This window comes from Vipera berus (genome assembly GCF_964194415.1).
Source record: "Vipera berus genome assembly, chromosome: 8".
NCBI lineage: Eukaryota > Metazoa > Chordata > Lepidosauria > Squamata > Viperidae > Vipera > Vipera berus.
Window position 1 is genome coordinate 9,289,889 of NC_138211.1, and position 20,080 is coordinate 9,309,968.

The window sequence follows — 20,080 nt, forward strand, 5'->3', positions numbered from 1 at the left end:
TTCCAAAGAGGAGACCCCCATTTTCCCCCCCCCAAGGCTTAAAGCAAGGGGTGTCCAAGCTTGGCAACTTCAAGACTTGTAGACGTCAACTGCCAAGGTTTTTTTTTTCATGTTGCAAGAAGCAATGCAGCCTTCCCCAGACCTGACTTATGAAGGAAGGGCAGCTCCTGCTTATTTCTATCCATCTTTTGGACCAAGAAACGGTAATTTGGTGTAATCTGGTAATTTAGAATCCTCTTCCCTTTAAGCCCCAAGAAGGGTAGGAATTACACTCTAGAGCAGTCCTTCTCAAGCTTGGCAATTTTATGTTGTGTCGACTTCCACTCCCAGAATTCTCCAGGCAACTATGCTGGCTGGGGAATTCTGGGAGTTGAAGTCCAGCTCGATAAAAGTTACCTTTAGTAATTGTAAAGTTACTAAAAGAGAAAAAAAGGATGCTTTCGAAGGCACAGGAGAGAAAGGCTTGAGCCATCACAAGCTACTCCCTCCTTAAATAAAGCAAATTCAGTCTGGCCCAGAATCCATTGGGAGAGAGAGAGAGTTTACATGCCGCAAGCAGCAATGCAACCTTCCCCAGAATCCATTGTTGATCCAACACACACACACACACACTGTTTACATGCCGCAAGAAGCAATGCAACCTTCCCCAGAATCCATTGTTGATCCAACTCTCTCTCTCTCTCTCACACACACACACACACTGTTTACATGCCGCAAGAAGCAATGCAACCTTCCCCAGAATCCATTGTTGATCCAACTTACACACACACAGTTTACATGCCGCAAGCAGCAATGCAACCTTCCCCAGAATCCATTGTTGATCCAACTTACACACACACACACTTTACATGCTGCAAGAAGCAATGCAACCTTCCCCAGAATCCATTGTTGATCCAACTTACACACACACGCACACACACTGTTTACATGCCGCAAGAAGCAATGCAACCTTCCCCAGAATCCATTGTTGATCCAACTCTCTCTCTCTCTCTCTCTCTCACACACACACACACACACACACGCGCGCGCGCACACTGTTTACATGCCGCAAGAAGCAACGCAACCTTCCCCAGACCAACGAAGGAAGGGCAGCTCCTGGTTATTTCCATCCATCTTCTGGACCAAGAACCAGCAATTTGGTGTAATCCGGGAGTCTAGCCTCCTCTTTCCTGTCCATCCCGCAGTAAGCGTGGGAATCGTTGTTCTCAAGTTCAGCGAGTTTAGAAGTTGGGTCGACTTCAACTCCCAGAATTCTCCAGGCAACTATGCCGGCTGGGGAATTCTGGGAGTTGAAGTCCACAAGTCTTCTTTGTTTTTGTTTTTTTAAACTTGCCAAGCTTGGAGAAAAAAAAAAAAGCTGCGGGGCACGCAGGAGGCAGGCTCTCTCCCCGGGCACCCCGCGCCACAACACCGGCCACCTGCGCCCCGCTCGCCTTCGCCTTCGCCTTCAGCTCCGGGCGGGCAAGGGGCGGAGCCGGCGCCGGAATCCTCCGCCTCGCCTCGGCTGCTGCTGCTGGGCGCCCGGCTTGCGACGCGCTTTGGCGGGAAGGAAGCGGCGTTTTCGGAAGAGCAGGGCTCGGGTGAGCGCGCGCAGGCCGGCCGGCTGGAGGGCGGGCGCCGCCAGGCAGGAGCCGCCGGGACTCGGTCGGTCGGTCGGTCCAACCGAGCAGCGGAGGGAGGGGAGAGGCTGGTGTCGTGGGGAGGGGGGAGCTTGTTGTCCCGGGAGGGGCTCTGGACGGGCAGGCCCTCCCGACCTGCCTGGGGTTGGGTGGGTGGGTGGGTGGAGCTGGCTGCATTTCCCCCCAGCCGAATCGGGAGTTGCAAAGCCAGGGGGCGCCCGGTTGGGGAAGGCAGCTCCCTTGTATGTTCGACTCCGCTCCTTTCTCCCGTTTTCAGCTCTCCCCCCCACCGCCCTCCTCCCCCAACGTTTAGCCTTAGCTGCTGGTTGAGCAAGTGGGTTGCTTTGGGAATCTCCCTTTAGGGGCAGCCCCACCCCCACCCACCCACCCCCCCCACGACTGATCAGTAACTTTTATAGATGTGGACCCGAGTCTGCTGTTAAGTGCACCTTTGTGCCTGGATGGGGCTTTGGGTTGGATGGCCTTTGGGTTGGTTGGGTTTGGTTGGCCACCCGGGTACTTGTTACTAAACAGGTTTGACAGTTTATGCGCCCTAAAGCTAACTTTTATAGATGTGGACTTCGACTCCCAGAGTTCCCCAGCCAGGTTGCCTGGAGAATTGTGGGAGTTGAAGTCGACACAACATAAGTTGCTAAGCTTGAGAACAACTGCTCGAGAGACTAGAGCAGGGGTCTTCAAACTTGGCCCTTTTATGACTTGTGGACTTCAACTCCCAGAATTCCTCAGCCAGGCACACTGGCTGAGGAATTCTGGGAGTTGAAGTCCACAAGTCATAAAAGGGCCAAGTTTGAAGACCCCTGGACTAGAGTGTAATTCCCATGCTTCTTGATGGTGCAGCTGTGGGGTTTAGAGGTAAGAGCAGGGGTCTTCAAGCTTGGCCCTTTTATGACTTGTGGACTTAACACTGGCTGAGGAATTCTGGGAGTTGAAGTCCACAAGTCGTAAAAGGGCCAAGTTTGAAGGCCCCTGGTCCAGAAGATGGACCAGGAGCTGTCCTTCCTTCATCAGTCTGTCTTCAGGTCTGGAGAAGATTGCATTGCTTCTTGCAATATGTAAAAATGTGTGTGTAGGTTGCATCAATGGATTCTGGGCCACAGATTGAATTTGTTTTATTTAAGGAGGGAGTAGCTTGTGATGGCTCATGCCTTTCTCTCCCCCTGTGTCTTCCAAAGCATTTTTTTTTCTGATGCAAGATTCACAGGAGCAGGTATATCTTAGATTCACCTTCTTGGGCTTGCTTATCTATAATTACTCCTGTTTATTAATAAATGAACTGAAGAAGTATCTGGCAGCCGTATTTTGTAATTCTTGGCATTATATATTTATTTTATTTATGTGGAGTTTTTATCTGTTGTTACTTGTACATTGCCCATAGTCATGTTTTTTGTGAGATGGGCAGCTGTATACATGTGCTAAATAAATAAATGCCTTCTTGTTTTCAAATAGTTGTAGCAGATGTGCTGGTTGTGAAAATGGCAGTGCCGTTTGTGGAAGACTGGGACTTAGTGCAGACTCTCGGTGAAGGGGCTTATGGAGAGTAAGTAGCTTATGTGAATGCATAAAACATGGGGCTCAGATAAACCCTGTAGAAAAAGGGTGAGCTGCGAATAGTAATCCACGACATTGAAGAATTAAGGAAGAGAAAAACCATGCTGTTTTCTGTAGAAGAAACATGGGTGGTGGGCAAAGCTATAGTGATCTTAATTTCCAGGGTAGAAGACTTAATTTGCAACCCTGTTTTGGTCTCCTCTTTCAGAGTTCAACTAGCTGTGAATAGGCGGACTGAGGAAGCAGTGGCAGTGAAAATGGTGGACATAAAATGTGCTGTTGAATGTCCAGAACAGATCAGGAAGGAGATCTGTATCAACAAAATGTTGAATCACGAGAACATTGTGAAATTCTATGGACATCGAAGAGAAGGCACTATTCAATATCTCTTCCTCGAATATTGCAGCGGGGGCGAACTCTTTGACCGAATAGGTATGGGAGAATTTGTAAGGTGCCACACTGGCTGAGATTCGGTGCAATCTAGGGAGGATAGTGTTATTTTACCATGGAGGAACCTTGCGTGAATTCCTATGTAGCTCTAAGAAAGGCAACTCAAACTGGTTGGATTATTTTAGTTCGCCTTTGATCTATTTCCCATTTTTTCCTAGTGGGACAATTTATTGTTGTTTTAACCATTCAGTCATGTCCGACTCTTAGAGACTTTGTAGACAAGTGCTCTCCGTACTAAATTGTCTACATGGGACAGTTTATAAAACCCAGTTTATATGCTTCTTTGTGGCTTGTTTGTCCGTGTAAACCATGGTTGAATTCGATGACATGCCAAAACTAAACCAAGCAATTTTCATTGTGACTGAGCACCGTGTATGTATCTTGTTAAAAAAATAATAACTGGCATTCTGAAATGAAGCCATTTCTGCAAGGTGGTTGAAGAAGAGGCATCTCTTGTTTGCAGAGGAGTTAGTTAGATGGTCTCTTTTTTAATCTGTTGCTTATTTTATGCAACTTATGCCTGGGTTCAGTTTAAAATGAAAATGTAGAAGAATTTAAAAGACTTGCAATATAAAACTGCCTTTCCAATAAGGACCTGGTTTAAATGCAACGATGGTTGTCTTTTTCTTTCACGGTTATTTAAATATATGTATAGCAAGCCAACCTTAAAATAAATTCATATCAGTTTAAAAGATTCCAAATTACATGGTTAATTAGCAGCTGATCCTCCCTCCTTCCCCATCTTCTGACCATGATTTTACTTTGATGTTATTGTCGTTTTATTGGGTTAGGCCAGAGGTAGGCAACCTTGGCTCTTTTATAACTGGTGGACTTCAATTCCCAGAATTCCATGAGTCATAAAAGAGCCAAGGTTGCCTACCCCTGGGTTAGGCATATTTATTATGGTTAATTTTAATGTTTGTATGGTGTAACTGCCCAGAGTTGCTTCGAAATGATATGGGCTGCAAATTAATAAATACAACTGAGTCAAGTTGCAGAATGAAATACCTCTTTCTAAAGCTTACTCTCTCTACTAGGATTAGCATCTCCAGCTATACTGTCTTAAAATGCAGAATTCTAGTGGGGAAATGTTATTGACCCTTGAGAGCTGTATGCAACACAATTTCATTTTAATGTAGGCCAATTAGTGTACATTGAAAGTGACAATAAAGTTATTATTCTATTCTGTTCTATTGTCAGAACCTGATATTGGCATGCCAGAATCAGAAGCACAGAAATTTTTCCATCAGTTAATTGCCGGCGTGGTGAGTTTCTTTATGCTGACTTTTCACTGATTTCTCTCACATTCTGTTTTGAAGTTGGTATGTGAGTGAAAAGAATTAATAGAATTATATTTTTTATAAGGTCTACCTCCATAGCATAGGAGTGACCCATCGGGATATTAAGCCAGAAAATCTGCTACTTGATGCAAGAGGTACATAATTTTTCTTCTGTACCCTAAAACCTTAGGGCTATAGGGGAACGCGGGGGGGGGGGGGAGCTTCTCTCCAGGAAACAGAGGATTCATTTTAGTCTTCAGACAAACTACTCCTAGTCCAAATTTATGTTTTTCAGCTGTTATTCACCCACTAATCTTGGGAATCCCACTGGGATTGAATTAAGAGAGACACCCTCTATATCAGACAGGTCAAACTCGCGATGTCACGTGATGTCATGCAACGTATCGGGACGTGTCGGTTTTGCCATTGCCGGCCATGGGGTGGGCGCGGCTTCTGCAGTTTGACACCCTTGCTCTATATTTTGTCTGTCACATTAAAAAAAAATCTGTAATCTTTCACTCTACCAATTTTTATCTGAATGAAAGAAAAAGTTGATTGGACGGAGAATCAGAGTGAAGGGCTAAGTTTCTGCAGAATTCCTTTTGCAGTTAGGAGAGGGACAGTTAGCAGGCTTCCAACTCCCAGATGGATATGGATTGCAGAGGCTGCCTGCTACAGAGCTTCTTACTCTAGGGTAGGGGTGGGGAACCTTGGCTCTTTTATGACTTGTGGACTTCAACTCCCAGGAATTCTGGGAGTTGAAGTCCACAAGTCTTAAAGTTGCCAAGTTTGAAGATCTCTGCATTTAGCTCATGAGCGAAATGCTGGAAATGGCACCTCTATTCTTTACCTGGAGATCTTTTCGCCGCTTCTTCAGCTGCCTGGAATTTTTCTGGGTTAACTTGAGTGGTTTTTGGTGATTTCATTTGAATTAAGCCAGCGTGAAGGATGATGCGGTGTCCTTGTGTTTTGTGCAGACAACCTCAAGATCTCAGACTTTGGGCTTGCTACGGTATTTAAATATAACGGCTCTGAGCGACTGTTGAACAAGATATGTGGCACGCTTCCATATCTGGCCCCCGAAGTCCTGAAAAAGAAAGAATTCCATGCTGAGCCAGTTGATGTTTGGTCCTGTGGAATCGTGCTCACTGCGATGTTGGCAGGCGGTAAGAGCTACTCATGGTCTAGTTGCTTTTCTTTACAGGAATTCTTCTTATAAAACATGGGCACTCCATCAATGTAAATTTTCAAGAAGAGACTGGACAATCACCTGTCTGAGATGGTATAGATTCTCCTGCTTGAGCAGGGGGCTCGACTAGAAGACCTCCAAGGTCCCTTCCAGCTTCTATTCTACTCTACTCTACTCTACTCTGTTCCATTCCGTTCTATAATGAACAGCAGACATCTATGCATTGGGAATGTGGATTAATTATGAATCTTCTGGGTAACTTTTTGTGTTTTTCTTCAATTTGTCTCAAAAAATGTGGTTCCCTTTCTTGCAGAATTGCCCTGGGACCAGCCTGCTGATACTTGTCAAGAATATTGCGATTGGAAAGAAAGAAAGACATATCTTTCACCATGGAAGAAGATTGATTCATTGCCCCTTGGTACCTCAGTGGATTAAATAATCATTGCCTCTAAACCGGGAAATTATCTCTGACTTCTCCCTCCCTTGATTTGTAATGTCCTTTTGGAAGAAACCCAGGAAAAATTGGGGCTTTATTTTTTTATACACTCAGATTCGTTATCCAAAGAACACTGCAAATCCAGTGTTAAAAACTTTTGCTTGAAGATGTTTTGCAATAATTTTAATTGAAATTGCTTTTGTATCATTTAATTCTTTGTATGTATGTATGTATGTATGTATGTATGTATGTATTTATTTATTTATTTATTTATTTATTTGCAGCCTTGCTCCTCAAACTCTTAAATGAAAACCCCTCATCCAGGCTTACTATTGCAGACATTAAAAAAGACAGATGGTACACAAAACCTTTAAGGAAAGGTGAGTGTATTTTGGTCTATAGGAGATTGAGATACTCATTCATCCAGGTCAAGGTTGTCCCAAAAGCGCTTTTTCAAAAAGCAACTGGACTTTGTTTTTCCTTGAAGCTTGAATGTGCTGCTCTGTGACTAATAAAGATGGATTGGTTGAATTTAAGCTGGTCAACAGCCCTAGAGAGCTACCGACCCTAGCCTGGCCTTGAAAGTCTTAATTTAACTTGAATTGCTTTTGTTTAGATCCTAACCATGGCATCTCTGTCTTTGTAGGCATAAAGCGGTCCCGGATTTCTTCAGGAGGGCCTTCCGATTCTCCAGGAGGTTTTTCTAAACACATTAGATCAGATATGGATTTCTCTCCAGTAAAAGATGCACACAGGTGTGTCTGTAGCATCTAATAATCTACGGCAGGGCCGCACCAGCATTGTGGTTGCCCTCAAGGGGCTGGGTGGGTGTGGCCAGTGTGGGCGTGGCCTACTGGGTGGGCGTGGCTAGAGTGAGTATGGCCTACTGGGTGGGTGTGACCAGCTCTACATCGTTCGCATCAAGGGTGCCTATGGGGGCCTGGGCAGGAGTGGGACAGATCTGAGGGTCTCTGGCAGAAGGAGGGTCTCTGGACCAGGGCCAAGGCAGTGGGGGCCATTCCCTCACTGTTTCCAGGATGGCTTCGCGGGCCACATGAAACCACTTCGCGGGCCATATCCAGCCCCCGGGCCTTGTGTTTGACATGTCTGATCTACGGCATTTAACTTCACAGAAACAGCACCGTTTCTGTACGTTTTTGTGGTGTGAGTTGTTCTCATTCGTTCCCTACAATACACGTAGACATCATGGCTGACAGGATGGAAATTGGGACATTCTTCTAGGCAGGATGGGAGATCAGAAGTGGAGTACAGATTGGCAAGTTCAATCTCTAGAATCTTCTAGTCAGGCTTGAAAATTGCTGGCCTGAACTCCTGCGGAGATGCTGCTTATCAAGCATGCTGATTCTAGGCTAGGTGTTGCAATGATGTGTATCAGTGGAAGGCCACCAGCTTTCCCAGGTTCTGATGGACTTGCACCATCACAACGTTCTGCCTGTCTTCTCTATCAAACCGAAATGCTCCTTTTGAATAGTTGGCTGGTCTGGATTAACTCTTCAATTTGGGATGTGCTGGCTGTATATTTTGATTGGTTAGTGATGACCCTATTGGAATATGCTTAGGTCTGGAATATACTTTTTTGTGGTGGGGGGGGGGAGGAAAGGAATGAAACATAGGTTGTATCCAAGATTAGCTTTAATAGTCTTATGTAAAACAAAGGCTACTGCAGTCCAGCGAAGGCAAAACTCTGCTTTCTTAAAAATACGATAACTACTTTGACAGTTAGAACAATTAATCAGTGGAACAACCTGCCTCCAGAAGTTGTGAATGCTCCAACCCTGGAAGTTTTTAAGAAGAGGCTAGACAACTAGAAAACCGATGCACGCTAACATTGTGATGACCTGATCTGTTTCTGTTGTGGCAGCGAGGAAAAAAAGATCTGTTCCAATTCCCAGCCAGAACCAAGAACTGGGCTCTCCTTATGGGACAGCAGCCCAGGCAATATCGAGAAATTGGTGCAAGGGATTAGCTTCTCTCAACCCACCCGCCCTGAGCATATGCTGCTAAACAGCCAGCTGTTAGGCACTCCAGGTTCATCACAGGTAAGGATGCCCAATGGAACGCTTGGCTTCGCTTTGTTCTTCAATCACTGCTGGAAGTCCTTGGCTTGCAACCATTCATTTAGTGGCAGTTCAAGGTTACAAAGGCAGTGAATAAAGTGACGTACGGCCAATCCTTGCCCTGACAAATCACTGCAGCACTTGGCGACTGGCGTATATTTACAACGGTTGCAGCATTCTGGGTACACATGATTGCCGTTTGCAGCCTTCCCAACCAGCTTCCAACAAACAGTTTTCAATTTGATTAATGGCCCCATGATTCACTTAACAATCGTAATTTCCCAACTATGGAGGGAAAAAAAACCACATTGTAAAATCAGGCATCGCTTCCTTGACTGCCTTGTTTAGCAACAGAAATTTTGACCCCAGTTGTATGCCGAGAACTACCTCTATATTGTGTTTTCCTTTTCTGTTTAAACTCCATCTTTTCCTTTGGAATTTAATAATTTTGAAAATAAACAACAACCCATAACCAAACTAAAGGGATAATTTCATAGTTTCAATGAATATGTTACAACTAATTTTTGGAAATCACATTAGTTCCAGGCAAATCAGCTGAATTGCTCGGTTTCTGCCATTTTCTGTCTCGTCTCTCTCGTAGAACCCCTGGCAACGTCTAGTAAAGAGGATGACCCGTTTCTTTTTGAAATTGGATGCTGACCAGTCCTATCAAATCTTGAAGGAGGTTTGTGAAAAGATGGGCTACATCTGGAAGAAAGGTTGCACAAACCAGGTATAAAAGCAACACCTTGAAGTGTGTGTGTGTGTGTGTGTGTGTGTATGTGTATTGCTTGAATAAGCAAAGGAATAAGTAATTAGTTAGAACTGCATGTGGATGCTATCTGTGCAATTCTTAGCTACTACTAATTTTATTATATATTATAATTACAAACGAGCCAGTTTGCTGTAATGGCTAAGGTGCTGGCTTGGAAACCAGGGGACTGAGAGTTCTAGTCCTACCTTAGGCAGCTGGGTGACTTAGGGACAATCCTGTTTTTATTTCTCCCAGGATGTTTATTTGTGATTACTTCATAGCCAGGGAAGTTCTTTATTTACTCAAAAATATTGCTTGGGAGAAAACCATTTATGAGGCTGCCGTGCTTCAGTAAAGAGCACACAAATGCTTATTATATATTGTGAGATTTCATGTCAGCCCCATCACAGCAAGAAAGCAATTCCTCCCAGAAGACTTAACATTACTCCTTCCCTTCTGGTCAAATCATTCTTTCTCTTGAAAGGTTACCATATCAACCATGGACCGAAGAAACAACAAACTAATTTTCAAAGCAAACCTGGTGGAAATGGATGAGAAAATTCTTGTGGATTTCCGATTGTCAAAGGTAAGTCTATTTTAGCAATATTGTCTAAGCCTAGGCAGAAGAAAGTCATTTTTGCACGCGGAATAGATTTGTTTACAAAGTAAACAAGTAGTAATAAGCAGCAGTGCTTCTACAGGTCACTCCTCAGGTTACAACCATTCATTTAGTGGTCATTCAAAGTTAAAGAGGCACTGAAAAAAGTGACTTACATCCAGTCTTCACGCTCATAATCAGTGCAACATTTCCACGGTCATTTAATCAAAATTTGGGTGCTGGGCCAATCAGGATGTATTTGCGTTGGTTGCAACATCTTGGGATCAAACAGTTGCAATGTACGATCTTTCCAGCCGGCTTCTGACAAACAAAGGCAATGGAAGGAAGTTAATTCATTTAATGACTGCGTGATTCAGTTATCAGCTGTATTGATTTGCTTAACAATTGTGGCAGAAAAGGTTGTAAAATTGGACAGAAGTCAGTTAACAACCACCTTACATAACAGCAGAAATTCTGGCTTCAATTTGTGGTTGTAAGTTGAGGACTACCTGTACTCTGCTTTAGTTATAGGACACTAAGCAGCTTGTAGTATAGCATATCAAAACATTGTGTATAAATCCACGATTATTAGAACGATTAAACTGTACATTTATACTGTCCTCCTACAAACATAGTAAGAATTTGAGCTGATCATTCTTTCATTCCTAATCTCTAAAAAAGGCTTTTAGGTAATATTTTTCTTATTTATTTATAGGAGGCTAAGTATGTCAGAATGCAGTATTTTGTACAGGATCGATATTTTGAAGCTAAGCTTTTCCCCCCTCTTCATTTTCCACACAGGGTGATGGTTTGGAGTTCAAAAGGCATTTCCTGAAGATCAAAGAGAAACTGAATGATGTTGTTAGCCCACAGAAGTTATGGCTTCCAGTGACATGACTGCCTGATGGTTGAAAAAAAAGAGAATTTGGTGACATTGTTTTCAGCCATAGGACATTAATGCTGAGGCATACCCTAAATTCACACACTCATTGCCCGTTCCTCTAGGCCAGGGGTAGGCAACCTTGGCTCTTTTAGGCCTCGTGGACTTCAACTCAGGAAGGAATTCTGGGAATTGAAGTCCACGAGTCATGCAAGAGCCAAGGTTGCCTACCCCTGCTCTATGCTCTGACTTGACCAGTAGCCAACTGGTAAGCTAATACTGTGATGAGACATAATTACGCATTTTTCCTAGGGTAACTGTCATGAAAATTTCCAGTGACTTACACTTCTCAGGCTTTTAGCTTGCGTTCTACTTTATACAGATTAATTCGAATGTTTTGGCACGCTGCCTTTTCTAGATGGGAATGTATTCTTCTTTTTTCCAAAACATTACACAAGAATACAAACTGGATTTTTGCAAAGAGCAGAAGAAGGAAATTAAATGGAAACCAGCACCATGTAAACACTTGCTTTGTATACAATCCAGGGAGCAAGGTTGTTGAATTTTCAAACTCCAGCACAAACTCCCTCTCAGAACACCTGGCTTAGCTTGAAATTAGTTTTTGGTCAAGTGTTGCTGGGGGTGGGAAGTGACACGTTTCTCTTCTACTTTGTTTTTTAATTTTTCACTTTGAATAAAGGAAAGAAAACATGACAGATGTTATTAAGGTGATTTGTTAAAATATTTCTCTATGTCCAATGTCTCTTCCATAAAAACATCTGTCTTGTTGAGCACTAAAAATGTGTAAATAGGAATGGGATAAGATCAGCAGTTTTTCCTGCATCCGATCACTAGATGTTCCAGATGTTTCAGACTCTTATTACCTCATGTCTGAATGCTGCTTGATTGGACCATTATGAACACAGAGAAGAATGGAGACACGAACCTTTGTTCTCACCATGGTGCTGACCAGTTTTACTTAACCACGTTCAGCAATGTGATTTTTTTTAAAAAAAAAACAAAATAAAGCAATGAATAAATATATTTGTGAACCTTATTGCCACCAAAGATGGTGGACCTGAAAAACAACTTGCGCTTCCCTCGTGTGATCTTGTCAAACTATTTTTCAATAGTACTGAAGAATTTCTGAGCATTAAGAAAATAGTGTGGCTCCACAAATTTGGTAGAAATAAATGCGCCAACACAGTTTATGGCTGAAGACATGTTTTGTAGCTTGGGTATATTTTTGGAAACTGGGTCATTTTATTTATGTCACATCGTTGGAAACTCCAGACAGGTAGCACTCCTGATTTTTCTCTAAGAAGGATCACCTTGTGAGGTTGACTGGGCAGGGAAAGAGTTACTGGCCACCCTAACTCAATTAAGTTTCTAATGGTTGGGAATAATTTGAATTTGCGGTTCCCTGACCCTTATATGCCTCCTTCATCCTAGACTGGCCTTGACTCTAGATACATCTATGCACTCCAATTACGTAGTGGTTGGGAATGTATAAATGGGTCCTATTTCAATATGTTTGATGGGCAATGGATATACCATAATTATTTTTGTACATCAACAAAATGGAAAGAATCAGCTATTCCAGAGGTGTCGTCTTGAGCTACTATAAACAAAAGCTGTATTTAGTTGTACAGTAAAAAGGTAAAGGTTTCCCTGCCACTCGCATCCGACTCTAGGGCATGGTGCCCATTTCCCTTTCTTGGCCAGTGTTGCCCAAAGACAATTTCCGTGGTCATGTGGCCAACATGGCTATACGCCAAAGGCACGCAGAATTCTAGAATCCTTCCAACCAAAGCGATACCCATTTATCTACTTGCATTTGCATGCTTTCAAATTGTTAGGTGGTCAGGAGCTGAGCAAGTAACACCCCATCTTGAAAAGCTCAGGTCTCAATCCTGGCTTGTCAGCTCTCCAGCTGCATAAAAATCTACCCCATACAGAGTATCTGTCCCAATTTGAACTGTGACTCAGAAAATTGATCTGAATGGTTTCAGATTGATCTGATCTAGATTTCTGAGCCTCTTCTTTCATATTTGCTGCATTCCAAGTATCACCCAAGGTGTTGAAATGATCAAGTCTATAAACTTCAGATAGGAATCGACTATTATACAGATCAACAGGCAACATTTATTTTCTGGAGTGCCTTGAGGGATGATTAAGCTGAAATGCAAGTTAGTATTGCAACTAATTGTTGCTAGCAGATATAGGTGTAGTTAAGCCAGCCTCCATTGCCTTTGTATTTAAGGTGAGTACAGGTAAATACATTGCAACTGATTACAGAGTGCGCTATGGTCCCAAGAAAATACCTGTCTTGCCCACGCAGTGACCGACTTCCAAATTTGAGTTAATCATTGCTCATTCAACTATTGTAAGCAACAAACAAGTGTGTTTGTTTCAGAACATTTCTTCCTGGTCTTCATGAAACTCCAAAGGTAATTGCCTCTGCTGTGATCTAGCACATAATCTGAGACACTTCTAAAGTGCCTATATTGCTGAAGGAAGATGTACTTAATTACAAACTATTTGCATTCTGGCTGTTAATAGTACCTGAAATATTATGCAATTCACTGAAGGATCAGCTAACCTACAAGGCATTTGGTTAATACATCGCCCCATGGTGCAGTAGATGCTTACTGGTATGATATTATGATTATTATTCTGTTGCTTTGCATGTACATTGAGAGCTTCTGCACTAGAGACAAATTCCTTGTGTGTATAATACTTGGCCAAATAAAACCTTTTCTGTTCTGTTCTACTCTCTTCTGTTCTGCTTTGTTCTACTCCACTCCACTCCACTCCACTCTGTTCTATTGTGGCTTATAGCACTCTGGTCGGTTTACAATTATTTGTGAATTGCCTGCCACAAGCTTGGTCCTCATTTAACCAACCTCAAAAGAATGACAGGCTGAGTCAACCTTAAATACTGTTGATATATATTACCTCAGTATCTGCATGAAAAAAGCAACCAACCAATAAAATATGCCTAATTTGTGTACATTTTTCACATATTCAGATGTGTGAATAACATTTTCAGAATGAAATTTCCGCTGACTCAGATTTTGATCCTTGTCTTCTTGGTATTGCTGTCCTTTCCAACAGGTATGCTTATAAAGAATAGATAGATAGATAGATAGATAGATAGATAGATAGATAGATAGATAGATAGATAGACAGACAGACAGACAGACAGACAGACAGACAGACAGACAGAGAGAGACAATCGACAAAGTGCAAAAAATTAGTTCCCTTCTTATGCACTTGTATTCATAGTAGATGGCAGTATTCATGATGCTCTTGAAATGGCTAAGGAGGGTTGTAGTTGATTAATACTTGAATAGAAACCATAAGGAAACCTATAAAAACTATAAAAAAATTATAGATTAGACTAGGAAGTTGAAAATTTATCTTGGCTGTAGTAAAAGAAACCCTTCTACATTGGTACAAAAGAACCACAGCATCATGAACGTGTACATTAAATCATCAAAAGTTGCTCTGAACCCTAGGAGACCTTATTTTACTTATTAGAATTTATTTATTTTTTTGCCTCATTCCTTCTTCTGTTTGCATTATGCAGCTGAAGGGCTGATATGTCACCAGTGTTACTCAGTTAGAAGGGACAATAAATGTTTCAGACCATCCAGCTGCAAAGTGTCTACAAAACAATTTTGCTTCATTCAAAGAAACTCAAAAGGTGAGACGCAATGGTGGAATAAGTTAAATTAACTGACACCGGACAGAAACATTCTTCTAAACAAATAATTTTTACCAATAGAAAAGGATATTTGTACCTCAGTGTTGAACTGTGGGTTCCTTGGTGCTCTTTGAGATTGGTGGCTTTCGTGCAGACGTTTCATTACTGAACTAGGTAACATCATCTGAGCACTGATGATGTTACCTAGTTTGGTAATCAAATGTCTGCAAGAAAACTACAAAGCTCAGAGAGCACCAGGGATCCCACAAATACAATTTCCTCCAATATGTTTCCCTTTCCATTCTGGTTAGGTGAGATACCTTTGACCCTTTGAGAGCTGTATGCAACGAAATTTCATTTTGATGTATGCCGATTGGTGTACATTCAAAGTGACAATAAAGTTATCATTATCATTATCATACCTAGAATAGGATTCAAAGTCAGTGGAGTTATGTTGCAGAGAACCCTACTCTAGGTATCTCTACAACATAACTCCATGGTTCTAACATTGGCTTTGAAATCCATACAGAAAGAATGGAAGAAGTTGCTCCTTAGGAACTGCGGAGTAAAGAACCTATCTTGTAGGGATAAAATGTGAGAATATAACAATTGCCATAAATATATAGACAATCCTAATCCCTCACCTTTCTTTTCATTTACAGGAGGACACATTCAGAGAATAAGTCAAGGCTGCACCTCTTACTGCCTAGATACTATTCAGTTCAGCAATGACTATATAAGATATACCTTTTGCTGCAAGACAGATTACTGTAACAAATATAACGTTTGGCAGTTTCTTTAACTTCAATCTTGGCAGCAATTCTGCTGCTGACAACCGATATGTATCTTCCAAACACTGACACAAATACATATACAAATATGGGTGGTGGATGGAGACTTCCTATGTCTTTATGTGGGTTGAAGTACCCATTGGGATGCGGCTTTACACTATAACTTTCCAGTAAGCTTTTCTGCTTTAGGTTTTTGTACAATGGTCTACAGGTAGTTGTTGTTTAGTGACCACAACTGGGACTGGCTATTTGGTTGTTAAGTAAAGTGGTTGTTAAGTGAAACCTTAACTGTGCTTACCAGCTGATTTCAGTTTTTCTCTGTTTTCCACACCCACCAAGGTCATAGAAAATTTATTTATTTATTTCAATTTCTCTAGCCACTCCCATCTCAATCAATGACTCTGGGCGGCTTACAATTCAAAAAAGTATGTTACAATTAAAATGCTAAAAACAATTAAAAACAATAAAATTATCCAAAATTAATATACATAGCAGCAGAGATACTTGACTGGTTGGCAATAAAGCCAGGAAACAGGGTTGTTGACACATTTAGTGCTCTAGGCTCAGGGTGGATTAGCTGCAAGTTACTTCTTCATCACTAACTGTGAATAGTTGTTAAATGATGCAGTCACTACATGAGGATTACCTGTATTCACAAGATTGAAAATTAAGGGAATGAGGGAAGGGGGGGGGAGATGTAATTTTCAGACAAAGTTATACAATAACCTTGGCAAAATGTTAAAACTTTGCTGGTTTTGTTAATCTCTCTCCTTTTGGGTGATAGATGAACAATTTTGAAAGCCAAAGTGTCTTATCTACCCAACAGCTACACAGAGCTATCACCAAATCATTCCGTGTTACATCAGGGCTGATGTTTTCCTCCCTGAGGTAAAAACTCTGAGGTAAAAAGTCAAAGATGGTTTGGACCAGCAATGACAGGCTGTATGTTGCTTGTAGTTCTCTTGAAGGTCGCCAAAACAATACAGATGTTTGTGGCACCTTAAAATCAATTATTTTTTGAAGGTATAAGCCAGGGCCTTCAAACTTGGCCGCTTTAAGACTTGTGGACTTCAATTCCCAGACTTCAGCTGAGGGACTCTGGGAGTTGAAGTCCACAAATCTTTAAAGTGGCCAAGTTTGGAGACCTCTGGTATAAGCTATGGTGAATCACACTTGAGTTTATCACATAAATGGGATGTTACGCTAATGTGGATATTGGATTTTTGCAGTCATGGTGGGATGATACTTCTGATGGTAAAGGATAGAAGTGAAACCACCAAGACTATGACATTGTGAATAATTAATTAATAGATGAAGTACAGGAGGTTTCTTTGCCTTCCGGATGTTTCTGAATAGCAATTTCCCAACAATGAAACCTCGTAGAAGCAAATCTAATCCATCTGCAAATGTAGCAAACACCAATTCATTTACAAAACAGTTAATGGTTGTGACAAAGGCACTCTTATCCTGGTGAGCTGATTAGCATGCTCCGTGATAAAGAAATTTTATTCTCTAATCCTGGAGAAACAATGTAAAACAGCCTAATAAACCTGAGCTTGTATTCTCTGCTTCCCGTAGGCACGGTTTGGTTTTTGCAGGGAACGACAATGAATAAAATATAAAATGAACAATATAAATATATCTTGCTTTGTCTTTCTCTTCCAATTAGAGACTGGTTTTATTGTTTCTCTGATTTCTTCCACCCTCATTTTTCTCCAAAAGGACTACAGGGTAATCCTTAATTTACAATCACAGCTGAGCCCAAAATTTATGCTGCAAGGTGAGAAATTTGTTAAGTGTTTTGCCCCATTTTATGACATTTCTCGTTAAATGAATCACTGCAGTTGTTAAATTAGTAAGCCGGTTGTTAAGTGAATCTGGCTTCCCCATTGACTTGGCTTGTCAGAAGATTGCAAAAGGGGATCACATGACCCTGGGACACTGCATAACCGTCAATGTGAGTCAGTTGTCAAGCATCCGAATGTGAATCACGTGACTCTGGGGATGCTGCAACAGTCAAAAGTCTGAAAAATAGTCATAAGTCATTTGTTTCACTGCCGTCGTAACTTTGAATGGTCACTAAGTGAGCTGTTGTAAGTCAAGGACTACCTTTATCTCGTTTCCTCGCAATTTCAGATGATAAACATCTCTTTTCCCCAAAGTGAACCTGTATGTTTGTGGAGATAACAGACAGCATGAAGACAATCTGGATTTTATTTTGCAATAATCAGTTACAACAGTCCCAAGTAATGAAATTGCATGGAAATATACAAAATAGGCAGCTTGCATCTTAAGGCTATAACACATACTTTGATGACATCTCAGCTTACTCAAGCTCTTGCTGCCACCTGGGTGTGCAAACCCATATAACGTAAGTGCCAACTTTGGCTTAATAGAATAACAGAGTTGGAAGGGATCTTGGAGGTCATCTAGTCCAACTCCCTGCTCAAACAGGAGACCCTATACCAGGGGTAGGCAACCTTGGCTCTTTTGTGACTTGTGGACTTCAATACCCAGAATTCCTGAACCAGCCATGCTGACTCAGGAATTCTGGGAGTTGAAGTCCACAAGTCATAAAAGAGCCAAGGTTGCCTACCCCTGCCCTATACTATTTTGGACAAACGATTGTCCAATCTCGCCTTAAAACCCTCCAGTGATGGAGCACGCACAACTTCTGAAGGCAATTTCTGTTCCACTGATTGTTAGGTCCTGCATAAAGGAGAAGCTTCCTCATCCCAAGCATCCTTCTCTCTCAAAATGGTCACTTTGGACACTTGGTTAAGACACTAGGGCAGAAACCAGGAGACTGTGAATTCTAGTCTTGCCCTAGGCACATGGCACATTGTCCAAATAAGAAAAGGGCTGGAAGGTTTTCTAAAACACAATTGTCGCCTTACATTTCCCCAAACTAAGAGAGAGAGGGGGGGGGGAGAGGGAGAGAGAGAGGGAGAGAGAGAGAAAGAGAGGAGCAAAGAGATTTTGATCCACTCTCTATGACAGGTTCTGGGTTCTACGAAAGGATACTGATGGATCGTCCATTTTGCATACTCATTTAATGCTGGCCCTACTGGAAATAATTGTATATCTAATTTCAGATGGCAGACAGTGTCCTAGAATAGGAAATAGAGATGGTTCCCTTAGCCCAGCGGCAGACAATTAATTTTCCCAAGGAGCCATGTGAGAAACTGGGACCGGTGTGGAGGGCCAAACTAACAGGCTGAACTTTATACTGCTCAATATTAACTTTATCATTTTATAAAAAGCAGTAAATTATATGGTTTTGATTAGCTGCTACTAGTAAGAATACATGTTACATCTTATTTCTAATTACATACTTACACGTGTTTTCTAAGAGCCGTGGTGTCACAGTGGTTAGAATGCGGTATTGCAACCTAACTCTGATAACTTGCCAGGAGTTCGATCCTGACCGGCTCAAACAGCTTTTGTCCTTCTGAGGTCAGTAAAATGAGGACACAGATTGTTGCGGACGATATGTTGACTTTGTAAACTGCTCAGAGAGGGCTGTAAAGCATTGTGAAGCTGTATGTAAGTCTAAATGCTATTTCCAGTTGACCTCACATGAGCCAGACAGGGATGATAAAGTAACCCAGTTTGCCTTCGTCCCTATGGGACATTTACTGTAGCTTTCAATTTTTAATTTGAATGAAACAGATTTAAGAAATAGTTTTTTCCCCCCTTAAATCCCAAGTAGCTCATCTAGTACAAGTAAACTATCGAAAATCATCTCCTGGAGACTTCACCCTCCCAAATCACATTATGCCCACCTAAGTTAATGACTGTTGGGTTACATTTGTTTATTATTAATTTTTGCCTCCCATTTTGCCGCAAGGTGACTCTCATTATTTCCCAATAAAAGTGGTTGGGTAAAAATACCAAATCTTTTGAATCTCTGTGTTGATTTTATCGTATCTCTCTAGACCTCCGGATTTAGAGTCAGCCCTTCCTACTGACTGGTACCACAGTGTGTGCCTATCACAACGTACCCAAAGTGGGAGAATAAAAGAAGAAAACGTCCAAACTTTGGTCCATCTAGTTCTAATCATTCCAATCATTATGACCTTTGTGAGATCTTTGTTTGCTGTATTGGGATTTTATTGGAGATTGAGTCCGGAAGTTGCTAAGTGGGAAAATCAGGTGAGGTAGCAATGCATCTGCCCTTGTCTTGCAGAATGTATGATTAATTTGCCTTTACCTGCACCAGCTGCAAATCAGTCACAGGGTAAGTTGAAGATCTCCCAAATCACTGTAGCCCCCCCCCCCAAATCATTGTAGCTTCTTTTGCCATCCCATTACATTGTGGTCTGGCATTATTCCTATTATTATTTTCACTTCACTAAAGTCACAGTGGTGATATCTCTTGAATGCAAGCAACAGCAACGGATGATGGATAGACAAGTGAATTATGTGCTTTGCATGCTTTTCATCACATCCGCTGGTAAGTCTTTAAACTTCAGCCCTTGCAGAAAAGCTGGAGAAAATATTTCAGATCTTGAAATATAATCAGAACATTTTATAAATCAGTATAGGTAGTTCTCAGTGGGTGACTTACGACTTATGAGCCCAAAATTTCTGTTGTCAAGTGAGACATAAGTGAATTTTGCTCTATTTTACGAACTTTCTGGCCTCCGTTGTTAAGTGAATCACTGCAGTTGATAAGTTAATAACCGGGTTGTTAAGTGAATCTGGCTTCCCGTTGACTTTGCTTG

General features: G+C 41.7%; 1 protein-coding gene across 1 annotated transcript; it reads left to right on the top strand.

Moving 5' to 3' along the window:
* The first annotated feature begins 1,350 nt into the window (after window positions 1-1,350).
* On the top strand, window positions 1,351-11,990 carry CHEK1 (checkpoint kinase 1). Its single transcript, XM_081333794.1, has 13 exons — window positions 1,351-1,580; window positions 3,087-3,177; window positions 3,397-3,620; window positions 4,839-4,903; window positions 5,004-5,073; window positions 5,896-6,084; window positions 6,421-6,525; window positions 6,828-6,923; window positions 7,190-7,298; window positions 8,426-8,603; window positions 9,223-9,354; window positions 9,860-9,961; window positions 10,775-11,990. Exons 2-13 carry the CDS (start codon window positions 3,113-3,115, stop codon window positions 10,868-10,870), a joined length of 1,431 nt encoding a protein of 476 aa, XP_081189920.1. The 5' UTR covers window positions 1,351-1,580; window positions 3,087-3,112; the 3' UTR covers window positions 10,871-11,990.
* The last annotated feature ends 8,090 nt before the right edge of the window (window positions 11,991-20,080 follow it).